Raw genomic sequence first — 17,834 nt, forward strand, 5'->3', positions numbered from 1 at the left:
AAACAATTGGTAATTAAATATTTAAAAACATTTCCCTAAAAAGTGTAAAATTTTGGAATTTTTTTTCTCACGAAAATGCATTGTCACGCACAACGAGTCTGTGTGCAAAATGTCAGCTCGATTGGATCACGGGAAGTGGGTTAAAAAACGACCGAAAGATTTGCACGGTCCTAAGCAAGCAAGCAAGCGAACTTAATATAAAGGATTTAACAAAAAAATCAAATCCACTTCGTTCGCACGCTTACCCAGCCCAACGCACCCGAGTCACCGCTTGTCAATGTGGCGACGTGACGTCGTTCCGAGGGTTTTCAAAGTTTGTTCCAAACGAACCGGGGAATAACGCGGCCTGCGACTTTCAACGGGGGTACACAATAGTTCAGTGACGTCATCGGTGCCGAAGCGAAACAAACAGGAACACTCAACAGTTATATTCATCTTCGTGGGTTTTTTCGGTGAAGTCGCGTAGAAGGGAAGTAATAAAATAATAAAAATAAAACGTAATAAAATAATTCTCAGAATTAACTAATAACAAATTCTCAGAATTATTTTATTAGGTTTTATTATTAATAAAAATAAAACATAATAAAATAATTCTGAGAATTATAATTCTGAGAATTATTTTATTAGGTTCTATTTTTATTATTTTATTATTTCCATTCTACGTGACTTTACCGAAAGAACCAAGAAGATGAGTCCCTGCAGTCACGAAAGCTTTAAATCGAAAGTTATATTCATATTTTTGGGTTTTTTCGGTGAAGTCACGTAAGGTAAAAAATATTTAAATTAATAAACCTTGATACAGCAAGCGTGCTTTGACGGTTCCACCTGTAGACGGAAGCTTGTGTTGCCTCCGAAACGTCGTGATTTTTATTTTACTTTTATTAATTTAACATTTTTACCTACTTTACCGAAAAAACTCAAGAAGATGAATCCTTGCAGTCACGAAAGCTTCAAATCTAGACTCAACATTTTTTAAACCCCCCGCTAAACCTCCTACGCATTTCACAAGTAGTACTAATCGCATATCTGAATTTCCCATAAATATGCTAAATTCCTCGTGATATGCAAATTATTTTGTCAAGGCGCCCTTCCCCCCTCCATCCCAGCTTAAATAGTCGCTCCAAGCCTGGAGTGTGTGATTCAGACTCTGTCTTCTCGACAGACCTGTTCTTCACCTGAGGACGGCTGCTTGCGTTGTGGCCGAAACGTCGTGAGAATTATTTTATTATGTTCTATTTTTTTATTATTTCCATTCTACGTGACTTTACCGAAAGAACCAAGAAGATGAATCCCTGCAGTCACGAAAGCTTTACATCGAAAGTTATATTCATCTTCTTGGTTTGTTTCGGTAAAGTCACGTAGGTAAAAAATTAATAAACCTTGATTCAGCGAGCGTGCTGTGACGGTTCCACCTGAAGACGGAAGCTTGTGTTGCCTCCGAAACGTCGTGATTTTTATTTTATTAATTTTAATTTTTTACCTACGTTACTTTACCGAAAAAACCCAAGAAGATGAATCCCTGCAGTCACGAAAGCTTCAAATCTAGACTCAACAGTGAACCTCGAGCTTTATTTCAACGATTCGCCGTCATCGCCCAATGCAACAATGTATGAAAACGACGCCAAACCTCCCAACAGCCGCGATGGTACAAACAAAACAAACAAAAAATCTGTCGCGAGACTCAAGTTAAAACCCATCCAGCGCAAAAAAAAAAGATCGTTTCGAGCTCCACCTTCAGGAAGTCGCCATGGGTTAAACATTAACCCAATCTACTCACATTTTTCAACTCAAGTTCTTTATTTTTCCAGGTAAAGCCCACTCAGCTATGTAGCTGCTATATATTTTTTTCATGAGCGACCTCGCCATCGCAAACTATAGCCCAGCCAAGTGGCGGCCTATCGTGGTCACGTGATAAATGTAGGGCAGCGAAATGCAAACGCGCGATGCCGATTCTAAACGTGTAGGGAAAAACCGGAGGACTCCGGAGAAAAATCCATGCGACCACGGCGAGAGAGACACGCAAACTACAACTATACAGCAGCAGGCGTCAGGATAGGGATCAAACCCACGACCTCCTGGATACCGGGCGAGGTAGTCAACATCTCCTAGTCACCGTGATGATTATGAGAGAGACACGCAAACTCCAAATATACAGCAGGCGTCAGGGTAGGGATCAAACCTATGGCCTCCTGTATACCAGGCAAGGTAGTCAACATCTCCTAGCCACTGTGATGATGATGATGAGAGAGACACGCAAACTCCAAATATACAGCAGGCGTCAGGTTCGGGATCAAACCCACGACCTCCTGTATACCAGGCAAGGTAGTCAACATCTCCTAGCCACCGTGATGATGAGACGCAAACTACAAATATACAGCAGCAGGCGTCAGGGTAGGGATCAAACCCATGGCCTCCTGTATACCAGGCGAGGTAGTCAACATCTCCTAGTCACCGTGATGATGAGAGACGCAAACTACAACTATACAGCAGCAGCCGTCAGGTTCGGGATCAAACCCACGACCTCCTGTATACCAGGCGAGGTAGTCAACATCTCCTAGCACCCGCGGTGCCCGAGCAAATGTGAAGAAAACACCCGGCCTGTGTTCCTTCCTGGCGCTCGTTTGTGCTGCCGCGGATTTCCCTCGGAACTCAACAGAGGCACCGTGATGGTGAGATGTTAACTACCTCACCTGGTACGCCAGGAGTTCGTGGGTTCGACCCTACTGTATATTGGGACCTTGTGTGTCTCCCTCTATCCCCGTGGTCGCGTGGACTTTTTTTTTATCCATTGTCCTTTTGATTTTCCCCCTCCGCATTTAGAATGAGCGTGCGTTTAGAGTATTTGGCTGCTGCTATGAATGTCCACGTGATAAGCCACTCCCCGCTGAGCTATCATCATTTGTGCTTCTGCAAGATAACTCATTGGCTCAATGGGCCTTACCCTGGCAAAAAATAAAAAGTTTAGTTTCGTAGTTTTTGTTGTTAGGGCTGGACTCAAGTTACTTTTAGTCCACTGGCCAAAGCAGAAAAATCGGCAACCACCGCCAAGGTAGCAAAAACCTCGTGCCCATTTATTCGGACAATTAAAAAAAGAAGTTTGAAGTATTTGATAAACCCACTCGTCGCTCCGAAATTCGCCGTCGCGTAATTCACCGCCCGTCGCCGTCGGCACGAAGAGCTTGGACCGACCGTCACCAAGGGCGACGTCACCCCTCAGCTGGTTGCAGCCGAGTGAAAGATCTGGCCTTGAGAGCTCACGCGGGAGACACGTGTCCAGGGATGTGTCCAGGGATGTGTCTCAGCAGTGGGGGGGGAGGGGGGGTTTTCTCCCTTCTCCCGTGTTCCCCTGCCTCGATCACCACCCAGCCTCCCCCCCACGCCCCCCCTTCACTTCACTCCCTCTTTAGCAGAGGTCGCAACCGGGTACCCGATACCCGTACCCTACCCGATACCAGGCTACCCGTACCCGGCCGGGTACGGGTACGGGTACCCGTTTGCGACCCTGGTGCGGCCGGGTACGGGTAGGCCGTGAGTCACTGGTGAGTCACCGTTTGTCACTCATTTCCCAACGTCTTGTCTCTTCTCACTATTCAAGTTCCTAGAATCAACCCACCCGCGCCTGCAACATGGCTTCATCCCAGAGGTCGCAATCGGGTACCCGATACCCGTACCCTACCCGATACCCGGCCTGGTACGGGTAGGGTATGGGTACGGCCGGGTACGGGTACCCGTTTGCGATCCTGGTGCGGCCGGGTACGGGTAAGGAATCAAAACCGGTTTGCGACCTCTGCTCTTTAGCTTCACTTTCACTTTGGTAAAGCGTCCTCAGGGTTAGCCCTTGCCCTGCCGCACAGCTCGGGAGTTGGGAATTCATGGGAGTGAATATTGTGGGTTCATCACCGGATCACACACCTGCGTGTGTGTGTGTGTTATTGAGTCGCGCTACATGGGTGTTAACTGTGTGTGCGCACGCGTGTCTGCAGATGTCCGAGTTTGTGTGTGTCTGTGTGTGTGTCTGTGTGTGTCTGTGTGTGTCTGTGTGTGTCTGTGTGTGTGTCTGTGTGTGTCTGTGTGTGTCTGTGTGTGTGTCTGTGTGTGTCTGTGTGTGTGTCTGTGTGTGTGTGTGTCTGTGTGTGTGTGTGTGTCTGTGTGTGTCTGTGTGTCTGTGTGTGTCTGTGTGTGTCTGTGTGTGCGCACGCGTTAGATGGGTTTGATCTTAAAGTGGAGTCCGATGAGACTGAACACGAGGCACTTGAGGTCCTGGACGAGGTAGTAGAAAACGCGGAGCCCGTCCGAATCCCTGGGAGACACGGGGAGGACAAACGCAAAGCGAGATTCGATGAAACAGACACACGCGCACGAATAATTCTAGATTTGAAGCTTTCGTGACTGCAATGATTCATATTCTTAGGTTTTTTCGGTAACGTCACGTAGGTAAAACACATTTAAAAGTAAAACAAAAAATAAAAAATCACGACGTTTCGGAGGCAACACAAGCCTCCGTCTTCAGGTGGAACCGTCACAGCCACGACAGCTGTATCAAGTGAATGAGAGATTGCAAGAGCTACCACTGCGTTTATATAATGGAGCTACCACTCCGTATATATAATGGTTGGAGAAGGTGGTGGGGCAAGGGCCGCATACTTTTTATTAATATGGTAAGGCGAGGCTTGAGACTAAGAATAGACTGCATAATGTTTTTACCTACGTGACTTTACCGAAAAAACCTAAGAATACACACAAATAAATACATCACGAAGAACCGTCACTCGCCGCTCGTGGTGGTCGGCATCACGATCACGTCTGTGCCAGGCTAGGTGCACGGCTCCGCGAGCGAGCGAGCGGGACTCTCACTTGGACTGGTTGACGTCGATGAGCGAGCCGATCTTGGAGGTGGTGAAGGAGATGTGCTCATCGCCAATCACGATCTCCAGCTCCTGTGCAGCGGCAAGGGCGAGAGAGAGATGAGGAGAGATGAGGTGAGAGATGAGGAGAGAGATGAGGAGAGAGAGAGATGAGAGAGATGAGGAGAGATGAGAAAGATGAGAAGAGATGAGAAAGATGAGAAGAGATGAGAGAGATGAGGAGAGATGAGAGAGATGAGGAGAGAGAGAGATGAGAAGAGAGATTTGCTCATCGCCAATCAGGATCTCCAGCTCCTGTGCAGCGGCAAGGGCGAGAGAGAGATGAGGAGAGATGAAAAGAGAGATGAGAGATGAGGAGAGATGAGAGAGATGAGGAGAGAGAGAGATGAGAGAGATGAGGAGAGATGAGAGATGAGGAGAGAGATGAGAGAGAGATGTGCTCATCGCCAATCACGATCTCCAGCTCCTGTGCAGCGGCAAGGGCGTGAAAGAGATGAGAGAGATGAGGAGAGAGATGTTTACGCATCACACCAGGTCCTTATTTTCGGCTGAGTCGACCTAGAGGACGCCCAGGACCGGTTCAGATCGTCATCACTGGTGTTGGCCGTGAGCGGGAATCGAACTTGAGTCGGCGGGTTCCTCGCGCAGCGCAGTGCTAACCGCTGCGGTGTATCACCCCCGTGTCTCCCACTGTGTCTCCCCCGTGTCTCCCACGTGTCTCCCACTGTGTCTCCCACTGTGTCTCTACCCCCATGTCTACTCCCTTGTCTCCCAATGTGTCTCCCAATGTGTCTCCCAATGTGTCTGCCACTGTGTCTCTACCCCCGTGTCTCCCACACGTCTCCTCGTGTCTCCCACTGTGTCTCTACCCCCGTGTCTCCCACACGTCTCCTCGTGTCTCCCACTGTGTCTCTACCCCCGTGTCTCCCACTGTGTCTCTACCCCCGTGTGTCCCACTGTGTCTCTACCCCCGTGTCTCCCACACGTCTCCTCGTGTCTCCCACTGTGTCTCTACCCCCGTGTCTCCCACTGTGTCTCGTGTCTCCCACACGTCTCCCCCGTGTCTCCCACTGTGTCTCCCACTGTCTCCCACTGTCTCCCTACCCCCGTGTCTCTACCCCCGTGTCTCTACCCCCGTGTCTCTACCCCCGTGTCTCTACCCCCGTGTCTCTACCCCCGTGTCTCTACCCCCGTGTCTCTACCCCCGTGTCTCTACCCCCGTGTCTCTACCCCCGTGTCTCTACCCCCGTGTCTCTACCCCCGTGTCTCTACCCCCGTGTCTCTACCCCCGTGTCTCTACCCCCGTGTCTCTACCCCCGTGTCTCTACCCCCGTGTCTCTACCCCCGTGTCTCTACCCCCGTGTCTCTACCCCCGTGTCTCTACCCCCGTGTCTCTACCCCCGTGTCTCTACCCCCGTGTCTCTACCCCCGTGTCTCTACCCCCGTGTCTCTACCCCCGTGTCTCTACCCCCGTGTCTCTACCCCCATGTCTCCCCAGTGTCTCTACCCGTGTGGGTTTTGTATTAGTTCCTTCCGTGGGTCCCGTGTCTCCCAACGCGTTCCCCTACGTTTCTCCATTTTGTATCGCCCCACGTGTCTCCCCACAACGTCTCTCCACCGTGCGTCTCTCCACCATGCGTCTCTCCCCGCGTGTCCCAGTGCGCCTCTCCCCGTGTGTCCCAGTGCGCCTCTCCCCGTGTGTCCCAGTGCGTCTCCCCGTGTCCCCCAGTGCGTCTCCCCGCAGCATCTCTCTACCGTGCGTCTCCCCGCGTGTCCCAGTGCGTCCTCTCCCCACGTGTGTCTCCCCGTGTCCCCCAGTGCGTCTCCCCGTGTGTCCCAGTGTGTCTCCCCGTGTGTCTCAGTGCGTCTCCCCGTGTGTCTCAGTGCGTCTCCCCGCAGCATCTCTCCACCGTGTGTCTCCCCGTGTGTCCCAGTGCGTCTCTCCCCGTGTCCCCCAGTGCGTCTCCCCGTGTCCCCCAGTGCGTCCTCTCCCCGCGTGTCCCAGTGCTTCTCCCCGTGTGTCTCAGTGCGTCTCCCCGTGTGTCTCAGTGCGTCTCCCCGCAGCGTCTCTCCACCGTGCGTCTCCCCTTGTCCCCCAGTGCGTCTCCCCGCGTGTGTCTCCGCGTGTCCGAGTGCGTCTCTCCCCGTGTCCCCCAGTGCGTCTCCCCGTGTCCCCCAGTGCGTCCTCTCCCCGCGTGTCCCAGTGCTTCTCCCCGTGTGTCTCAGTGCGTCTCCCCGTGTGTCTCAGTGCGTCTCCCCGCAGCGTCTCTCCACCGTGCATCTCCCCTTGTCCCCCAGTGCGTCTCCCCGCGTGTGTCTCCGCGTGTCCGAGTGCGTCTCTCTCCGCGTGTCCCAGTGCGTCTCCCCGCGTCTCTCGGGCCGTGCCCCGGCACCTGTCGTCCGACGCGGTCGGGTGGGGGCCACATGGAGTCGTCCTCTTTGGTGACCTCACTGTCCTCGATGATTCTTTTCAGCTCCTCCATCACCGACTTGTGCACGTACGCCTGAGGCACACACAGTCGCCACCGTCACCCGCCTGAGGCACACACAGCCGTCACCGTCACCCACCGACCGATCCACCGCTGGATATAATTGCCTCCTGCACGCGAGCCAATTCTAGGGGAAGAACTCCCGAAAACGGGACACCATCAAAGATCCCCCGTGTAGCCTCAACAGACTGTCTGGGCAAGTGCTGTTAGCGAGTAGCACCTATACAGGCCGGCACGCCACACAAGGGGGTGGGGGTGCGTGGCCAGCCCCACGTCCGGGCCACCTTTGTCACCCCAAGTGGAGATGTTTACACACCGCCCCCAGATACTCATTTGAGGCTGAGTCGACTCAGGGGATGCCCATGACCGGTTCAGATAATCGTCACTGGTGTTAGTGGCCGTGAGCTGGAATCGAACTGAGGTCTCTGCCAGGTCCGCTACACATCTACATCTGCAGAACGTGAAGAACCAGTGGCATCTACATCTGCAGAACGTGAAGAACCAGTGGTATCTACATCTACAGAACGTGACGAATCAGTGACATCTACATCTGCAGAACGTGAAGAATCAGTGACATCTACATCTGCAGAACGTGAAGAACCAGTGGCATCTACATCTGCAGAACGTGAAGACACCAGTGGCATCTACATCTGCAGAACGTGAAGAACCAGTGGCATCTACATCTGCAGAACGTGAAGAACCAGTGGCATCTACATCTGCAGAACGTGAAGAACCAGTGGCATCTACATCTGCAGAACATGAAGACACCAGTAGCATCTACATCTGCAGAACGTGAAAAACCAGTGGCATCTACATCTGCAGAAAGTGAAGAACCAGTGGCATCTACATCTGCAGAACGTGAAGAACCAGTGGCATCTACATCTACAGAACGTGAAGAACCAGTGGCATCTACATCTGCAGAACGTGAAGAACCAGTGGCATCTACATCTACAGAACGTGAAGAACCAGTGGCATCTACATCTGCAGAACGTGAAGAACCAGTGGCATCTACATCTGCAGAACGTGAAGAACCAGTGGCATCTACATCTGCAGAACGTGAAGAACCAGTGGCATCTACATCTGCAGAACGTGAAAAACCAGTGGCATCTACATCTACAGAACGTGAAGAACCAGTGGCATCTACATCTGCAGAACGTGAAGAACCAGTGGCATCTACATCTGCAGAACGTGAAGAACCAGTGGCATCTACATCTACAGAACGTGAAGAACCAGTAGCATCTACATCTGCAGAACGTGAAGAACCAGTGGCATCTACATCTGCAGAACGTGAAGAACGAGTGGCATCTACATCTGCAGAAAGTGAAGAACCAGTGGCATCTACATCTGCAGAACGTGAAGAACCAGTGGCATCTACATCTACATGAGATTATACAAATTGTAAAGCCATTCCCCATGTTTAGTGTACATGATTGGAATCGACGGGCGTAAAGTTGGACTTACGAACGAATCAACTTACGAACAGACACCTTCTGGAACCTAACTGGTTTGTAAGTAGATGAGTCCCTGCACACACGGATATAGATGCACACCACGCAGCGTTTGCCTCACCTCTTTCCTGATCATCACGTCATTCTTGTAGTTGCTGTTGTTGGCGTACCGGAGTTTACCTACGGTGTAGGGCAGCCACAGGCGGGTGGAGGAGTGGTGGTGCGGGTAGAAGGGGGAAGACACAACACACGCGCGTGTGAGATTCCACACTCAAAGGTTGCAGCACGCAAACACGTCTAACAAAAATGTTAGGTGAAAAAAAACAAGGTTTTCAATGCGGAATGAATCACATTTGATGTGCTGAATAAAAGTGGGTGGCTTCCTTTCGATATGTGCAATTTTTGATTTAAAGCTTTCGTGACTGCAGGGATTCATCTTCTTGGTTTTTTTCGGTAAAGTCACGTAGAATGGAAATAATAAAATAGTAAAAATAAAACATAATAAAATAATTATCACGACGTTTTGGCCACAACGCAAGCAGCCGTCCTCAGGTGAAGAACAGGTCCGTCGAGACGACAGAGTCTGAATGGCTGCTTGCGTTGTGGCCGAAACGTCGTGAGAATTATTTTATTGTTTTATTTTTATTATTTCCATTCTACGTGACTTTACCGAAAGAACCAAGAAGATGTGTAATTTTATTCATGAGCACAACATATTCAGAATTTTAAAGAATTTAGTTTGCACTTTTGAGTGAAAACAAAAGTGTGTCCATTGATCGGTGGCAGAATGGAGGACGTGGACCGGAGCCTTAAATGAAATCTTGAATTGTCACACAAACATGACGACGAGGAGGGAGTCTGCCGCGTGTACAAAGGTTTCGGGTCGTTGGGCTTCGTCGTATCCGAAGACATTCAGCGTCAAAGATTTAAAAAGAGTATACGGAGACAACAGGGCAAGTTAAATAAAAGCGTGCAAACTAAATCATCTCTGGCCTGGCCGCCGCCACCGATGCACACGCGAAACTTAGCGGCACAAACTCCCCACACACTTTCGTCGGTCACACCGTGGTAGCCAAAATATAGAATAGGCGACGTTTGGGGCAGGGGTCCTTCTTCACAGCGCTTAATGTAGAGAGGTAAACATAAAAATAAACAAGTATAACCCGTAAAAACAAAGTTTTTCACTATAAATCCTTTATATGCGTGGCGGCTAGAGTCCTCTCGTCCTCTGGCTTGAGATGGCTGCCACCTATGGGTCAGATGATTGCATGGCAGCATTAAGCAATTGGTAATTAAATATAATATTTTGTCCTAAAAAGTGTAACATTTTGGAAAAAAATTTCCACGAACATTAATTGTCACGCACAACGAGTCTGTGTAGAAAATGTCAGCTCGATTGGATCACGGGAAGTGGGTTAAAAAACGACCGAAAGATTTGCACGGTCCTAAGCAAGCAAGTGAACTTAATATAAAGGATTTAAAAATATATATATGCTGCCTTGAAAGGGAAAATAGATTTGGTCGTATTCTTGGTTCTTTCGGTAAAGTCACATAGAAGGGAAATAATACAAATAAAACATAATCAATAAAAATATTATTTTAATTTCCCTTCTACGTGAATTTACCGACAGAACCAAGAATATGAATCCCTGCAGTCACGAAAGCTTTAAATCGAAATATATTTGGTCGGTTGCCCGAAACGTCGCCTATTATGTATATTAAATTGTTCTTCCCTTTTAAGGCCACGCTGTTATTGATGGACGTGTTGCGTTGTTGTTGTTCTAGCCCTTTGAACAACAACAAAAACCACGAGCTTGGAAGATTTACAAATTGGTTACGCTTAAAAAAAAACCGCGGTTTGTCTTCGGAAATGTGAGCGGTATAGAAGCCGCCAGCGAAAACACGAAATACTGTACTCTTTATCTGAACCCTTAATAATGAAGCCCATTCTGTTATGGCTCAGTGGATCATAACACATCATCAACACAGCCAGCTGCTTTTGCTACTCAAGTCTCAATACGGCATCTCACGCGCACTTTACAGGGCGGTCCAGATGTCGTGACACCCCCCCCCCCCCCCCCCATTTTAATTCTCTAAAATGTACAATTTTTTAAATCCTTTATATTAAGTTCGCTTGCTTGCTTGCTTGCGTGCTTGCTTGCGTGCTTGCTTGCTTACGACCGTGCAAATCTTTCGGTCGTTTTTTAACCCACTTCCCGTGATCCAATCGAGCTGACATTTTCCACACAGACTCGTTGTGCGAGACAATTAATTTTCGTGAAAAAAAAATTCCAAACATTTTACACTTTTTAGGGGAAAACAAATTAAATATTTAATTACCAATTGCTTAATGGTGGCAGGCAATCATCTGACCCATAGGTGGCAGCCATCTCAAGCCAGAGGACGAGAGGACTCTAGCCGCCACGCATATAAAGGATTTATAGTGAAAAACTTTGTTTTTAGGGGTTTACTTGTTTAAAGGTTCATATGAAACAGAAAGGAAGGGGGAAAAAAAAATCTATGTTTAGGGTAAATTGGGTGTTACAAGACACCTGGTGCACCCTGTACATTAAAACTAAACACATTTCGTTTAACCAGGTAAGGCCCACTGAACGACATCGCTCTTTTTCAGAAGCGAGGGGTCAGGGTCGGGATCGAACCCACCACGACCTCCTGTACACCAGGCGAGGTAGTTAACATCTCCCAGCCACCGTGATGATGATGAGAGAGAGAGACACGCAAGCTCCAACAGCAGCAGGCATTGTCAGGGATTGGGCTCGAACCCACGACCTCCTGTACACCAGGCGAGGTAGTTAACATCTCACCACGGAGAGAGACGCAAACTCAAACTCCAAATATACAGGCGTTACATGGTCAGGATCGAACCCACCACGACCTCCTGTACACCAGGCGAGGTAGTCAACATCTCCTGGCCACCGTGATGATGAGAGAGAGACACGCAAACTCCAAATACACAGCAGCAGGCATCGTCAGGGATTGGGCTCGAACCCACGACCTCCTGTACACCAGGCGATGCACTTAACATCTCCTGGCCACCGTGATGACGATGAGAGAGAGAGACACGCAAACTCCAAATATACAGCAGCAGGCATCGTCAGGGTCAGGATCGAACCCACGACCTCCTGTATACCAGGCGAGGTAGTCAACATCTCCTAGCCACCGTGATGATGATGAGAGAGAGAGACACGCAAACTCCAAATACACAGCAGCAGGCATCGTCAGGGATTGAGCTCGAACCCACGACCTCCTGTACACCACGCGAGGCAGTCAACATCTCCTAGCCACCGTGATGATGATGAGAGAGAGAGACACGCAAACTCCAAATACACAGCAGCAGGCATCGTCAGGGATTGGGCTCGAACCCACGACCTCCTGTACACCAGGCGATGCACTTAACATCTCCTAGCCACCGTGATGATGATGAGAGAGAGAGACACGCAAACTCCAAATACACAGCAGCAGGCGTCGTCAGGGGTCAGGATCGAACCCACGACCTCCTGTACACCAGGCGATGCACTTAACATCTCCTAGCCACCGTGATGATGATGAGAGAGAGAGACACGCAAACTCCAAATACACAGCAGCAGGCATCGTCAGGGATTGGGCTCGAACCCACGACCTCCTGTACACCAGGCGAGGCAGTCAACATCTCCCAGCCACCGTGGTGTCCCCAATACACGCAAACAAAACGCAACGGGTCCCGACTAAACCCCCCCCCCTCCGGGGGCTCTACTCAACGACGCATCCGAAAGATCCAAATCCGAAACTAATAACGCGTCAAAGCCGACATCAGCTCAACAATTCCCGCTCGTTGGTAGGCCCGAAGCCCGCGGCTCGCCTAGCGTCTTGCGGCGGTGTGGGCGAGGAACTCCCGGGGGGGCTTGGACCCACGCGGGAGCGACTCGGCGGGAGCGGGAGGCGGGGGTGAGAGTTTGTGTGAGTGTGGAGAACGACTCGTACCGTCGGGTCTGAACTCGAACTCGAGGAACTCGTGTCCGAACTTCCCCTTGTGGCCGACGTAGTAGCGCAAATAGAAGTCGCTGCTGATCGACGCCATTACGGCCTTGCATGTGTGTGTGGGGGGGGGGAAGAGAGGGTGATGGAGGGGGGGGGGGGTTCCGTTTCCGGTTCAAGCCACGCCCACATCCGGATTGTGTTGCGTGTCTGTGGGTCTCTATGAGTCTCTGTGTATCTCTGTGAGTCTCTATGAGTCTCTGTGTATCTCTATGTGTCTCTGTGAGTCTCTGTGTGTCTCTGTGTATCTCTATGTGTCTCTATGAGTCTCTGTGTATCTCTGTGAGTCTCTGTGTATCTCTATGTGTCTCTGTGTGTCTCTGTGTATCTCTATGTGTCTCTGTGAGTCTCTGTGTATCTCTGTGAGTCTCTGTGTATCTCTATGAGTCTCTGTGTATCTCTGTGAGTCTCTGTGTATCTCTGTGAGTCTCTGTGTATCTCTATGAGTCTCTGTGTATCTCTATGAGTCTCTGTGTATCTCTGTGAGTCTCTGTGTATCTCTGTGAGTCTCTGTGTATCTCTATGAGTCTCTGTGTATCTCTGTGAGTCTCTGTGTATCTCTATGAGTCTCTGTGTATCTCTATGAGTCTCTGTGAGTCTCTGTGTATCTCTATGAGTCTCTGTGTGTCTCTATGAGTCTCTGTGTATCTCTATGAGTCTCTGTGTATCTCTATCAGTCTCTGTGAGTCTCTATGAGTCTCTACGAGTCTCTATGAGTCTCGGTGTATCTCTATGAGTCTCTGTGTATCTCTATGCGTCTCTATGCATCTCTGAGTCTTTATGTATTTCTATGAGTCTCTGTGTATCTCTATGAGTCTCTATGAGTCTCTGTGTGTCTCTATGAGTCTCTACGAGTCTCTGTGTATCTCAATGAGTATCTGTGTGTCTCTATGTGTCTCTGTGCGTCTCTATGTGTCTCTGTGCGTCTCTATGAGTCTCTGTGTATCTCAATGAGTCTCTGTGTATCTGTGTGTCTCTGTCTCTATGAGTCTCTACGAGTCTCTGTGTATCTCAATGAGTATCTGTGTGTCTCTATGTGTCTCTGTGAGTCTCTATGAGTCTCTGTGTATCTCAATGAGTCTCTGTGTATCTCTATGTGTCTCTGTGTATCTCTATGAGTCTCTACGAGTCTCTATGAGTCTCTGTGTATCTCTATGAGTCTCTGTGTATCTCTATGAGTCTCTGTGTATCTCTATGTGTCTCTGTGAGTCTCTATGAGTCTCTGTATCTCAATGAGTCTATGTGTATCTCTATGAGTCTCTGTGTATCTCTATGAGTCTCTATGAGTCTCTGTGAGTCTCTGTGTATCTCTGTGAGTCTCTATGAGTCTCTGTGTATCTCTATGTGTCTCTGTGTATCTCTATGAGTCTCTGTGAGTCTCTGTGTATCTCTGTGAGTCTCTGTGTATCTCTATGTGTCTCTGTGTATCTCTATGTGTCTCTGTGTATCTCTATGTGTCTCTATGAGTCTCGGTGTATCTCTGTGAGTCTCTGTGTATCTCTATGAGTATCGGTGTATCTCTATGAGTCTGTGAGTCTCTATGAGTCTCTGTGTATCTCTATGAGTCTCTGTGTATATGAGTCTCTGTATCTCTATGTGTCTCTGTGTATCTCTATGAGTCTCTGTGTATCTCTATGAGTCTCTGTGTATCTCTGTGAGTCTCTGTGAGTCTCTATGAGTCTCTGTGTATCTCTATGTGTCTCTATGAGTCTCGGTGTATCTCTGTGAGTCTCTGTGTATCTCTATGAGTATCGGTGTATCTCTATGAGTCTCTATGTGTCTCTGTGTATCTCTGTGTGTCTCTGTGTATCTCTATGAGTCTCTGTGTATATGAGTCTCTGTGCATCTCTATGTGTCTCTGTGTATCTCTGTGAGTCTCTGTGTATCTCTATGAGTCTCTGTGTGTCTCTGTATCTCTGTGAGTCTCTATGAGTCTCTGTGTATCTCTATGTGTCTCTGTGTATCTCTATGTGTCTCTGTGAGTCGCTGTGTTTCTTTGTGAGTCTCTATGTGTCTCGGTGTATCTCTATGAGTCTCTGTGTATCTCTGTGAGTCTCTGTGAGTCTCTATGTGTCTCTGTGTATCTCTATGTGTCTCTGTGAGTCTCAGTGTATCTCTGTGAGTCTCTATGAGTCTCTGTGTTTCTTTGTGAGTATCGGTGTATCTCTGTGAGTCTCTGTGAGTCTCTATGAGTCTCTGTGTATCTCTATGTGTCTCTGTGAGTCTCTGTGTATCTCTATGAGTATCGGTGTATCTCTATGAGTCTGTGAGTCTCTATGAGTCTCTGTGTATCTCTATGAGTCTCTGTGTATCTCTGTGTGTCTCTGTGAGTCTCTATGAGTCTCTGTGAGTCTCTGTGTATCTCTGTGAGTCTCTATGAGTCTCTGTGTATCTCTGTGTGTCTCTGTGTATCTCTATGAGTCTCTGTGAGTCTCTGTGTATCTCTGTGAGTCTCTATGAGTCTCTGTGTATCTCTATGAGTCTCTACGAGTCTCTATGAGTCTCTGTATCTCTATGTGTCTCTGTGAGTCTCTATGAGTCTCTGTGTATCTCTATGAGTATCGGTGTATCTCTATGAGTCTCTGTGAGTCTCTATGTGTCTCTGTGTATCTCTGTGTGTCTCTGTGTATCTCTATGAGTCTCTGTGTATATGAGTCTCTGTGTATCTCTATGTGTCTCTGTGTATCTCTGTGAGTCTCTGTGTATCTCTATGAGTCTCTGTGTGTCTCTGTGTATCTCTGTGAGTCTCTATGAGTCTCTGTGTATCTCTATGTGTCTCTGTGTATCTCTATGTGTCTCTGTGAGTCTCTGTGTTTCTTTGTGAGTATCGGTGTATCTCTATGAGTCTCTGTGTATCTCTGTGAGTCTATGTGAGTCTCTATGTGTCTCTGTGTATCTCTATGTGTCTCTGTGAGTCTCTGTGTATCTCTGTGAGTCTCTATGAGTCTCTGTGTTTCTTTGTGAGTATCGGTGTATCTCTGTGAGTCTCTGTGAGTCTCTATGAGTCTCTGTGTATCTCTGTGTCTCTGTGAGTCTCTGTGTATCTCTATGAGTATCGGTGTATCTCTATGAGTCTGTGAGTCTCTATGAGTCTCTGTGTATCTCTATGAGTCTCTGTGTATCTCTGTGTGTCTCTGTGAGTCTCTATGAGTCTCTGTGAGTCTCTGTGTATCTCTGTGAGTCTCTATGAGTCTCTGTGTATCTCTATGAGTCTCTGTGTATCTCTGTGTGTCTCTGTGTATCTCTATGAGTCTCTGTGAGTCTCTGTGTATCTCTGTGAGTCTCTATGAGTCTCTGTGTATCTCTATGTGTCTCTGTGTATCTCTATGTGTCTCTGTGAGTCTCTGTGTTTCTTTGTGAGTATCGGTGTATCTCTGTGAGTCTCTGTGAGTCTCTATGAGTCTCTGTGTATCTCTATGTGTCTCTGTGAGTCTCTGTGTATCTCTATGAGTATCGGTGTATCTCTATGAGTCTGTGAGTCTCTATGAGTCTCTGTGTATCTCTATGAGTCTCTGTGTATCTCTGTGTGTCTCTGTGAGTCTCTATGAGTCTCTGTGAGTCTCTATGAGTATCGGTGTATCTCTATGAGTCTCTGTGTATCTCTGTGTGGCTCTGTGTATCTCTATGAGTCTCTGTGTATCTCTGTGTCTCTGTGAGTCTCTGTGTATCTCTATGAGTATCGGTGTATCTCTATGAGTCTCTGTGAGTCTCTATGAGTCTCGGTGTATCTCTGTGAGTCTCTGTGTATCTCTATGAGTATCGGTGTATCTCTATGAGTCTCTGTGAGTCTCTATGTGTCTCTGTGTATCTCTGTGTGTCTCTGTGTATCTCTATGAGTCTCTGTGTATATGAGTCTCTGTGTATCTCTATGTGTCTCTGTGAGTCTCTATGAGTCTCTGTGTATCTCTATGAGTCTCTGTGTATCTCTATGTGTCTCTGTGAGTCTCTATGAGTCTCTGTGTATCTCTATGAGTCTCGGTGTATCTCTATGTGTCTCTGAGTCTCTATGAGTCTCTGTGTATCTCTAGGAGTCTCTACGAGTCTCTATGAGTCTCTGTGTATCTCTATGAGTCTCTGTGTATCTCTATGAGTCTCGGTGTATCTCTATGTGTCTCTGTGAGTCTCTGTGTATCTCTTGGAGTCTCTACGAGTCTCTATGAGTCTCTGTGTATCTCTATGAGTCTCTGTGAGTCTCTATGAGTCTCTGTGTATCTCTATGTGTCTCTGTGAGTCTCTGAGTCTCTATGAGTATCGGTGTATCTCTATGAGTCTCTGTGAGTCTCTATGAGTCTCGGTGTATCTCTATGTGTCTCTGTGTATCTCTGTGTGTCTCTGTGTATCTCTATGAGTCTTTGTGTGTCTCTATGAGTCGCTGTGTGTCTCTATGAGTCTCTGTATCTCTATGTGTCTCTGTGAGTCTCTATGAGTCTCTGTGTATCTCTATGAGTCTCTGTGTATCTCTATGAGTCTCGGTGTATCTCTATGTGTCTCTGTGAGTCTCTATGAGTCTGTGTATCTCTATGAGTCTCTGTGTATCTCTATGAGTCTCGGTGTATCTCTATGTGTCTCTGTGAGTCTCTATGTGTCTCTGTGAGTCTCTATGAGTCTCTGTGTATCTCTATGAGTCTCTGTGAGTCTCTATGAGTCTCTGTATCTCAATGAGTATATGTGTGTCTCAACGAGTCTCTGTGTGTCTCTGTGAGTCTCTATGAGTCTCTGTGTATCTCTATGAGTCTCTGTGTATCTCTATGAGTCTCTGTGAGTCTCTATGAGTCTCTGTGTATCTCTATGAGTCTCTGTGAGTCTCTATGAGTCTCTGTATCTCAATGAGTATCTGTGTGTCTCAACGAGTCTCTGTGTGTCTCTGTGAGTCTCTATGAGTCTCTGTGTATCTCTGTGTGTCTCTGTGAGTCTCTATGAGTCTCTGTGTATCTCTATGTGTCTCTGTGAGTCTCTATGAGTCGCTGTGTATCTCTATGAGTCTCGGTGTATCTCTA

General features: G+C 48.1%; 1 protein-coding gene across 1 annotated transcript; it reads right to left on the reverse strand.

The window, feature by feature from the left end:
• Positions 1-1,548: 1,548 nt before the first annotated feature.
• Positions 1,549-12,929, reverse strand: LOC144739868 (protein mago nashi homolog). Its single transcript, XM_078622756.1, has 5 exons — positions 12,784-12,929; positions 8,924-8,982; positions 7,259-7,369; positions 4,855-4,937; positions 1,549-4,300 (listed from the first exon to the last, which is right to left on the reverse strand). The coding sequence occupies exons 1-5, from the start codon at positions 12,878-12,880 to the stop codon at positions 4,201-4,203; spliced, it is 450 nt and encodes a 149-aa protein (XP_078478882.1). The 5' UTR covers positions 12,881-12,929; the 3' UTR covers positions 1,549-4,200.
• Between the last annotated feature and the right edge of the window lie 4,905 nt (positions 12,930-17,834).

This window comes from Lampetra planeri, unplaced genomic scaffold, assembly GCF_965212315.1.
Source record: "Lampetra planeri unplaced genomic scaffold, kcLamPlan1.2.h2 scaffold_176, whole genome shotgun sequence".
NCBI lineage: Eukaryota > Metazoa > Chordata > Hyperoartia > Petromyzontiformes > Petromyzontidae > Lampetra > Lampetra planeri.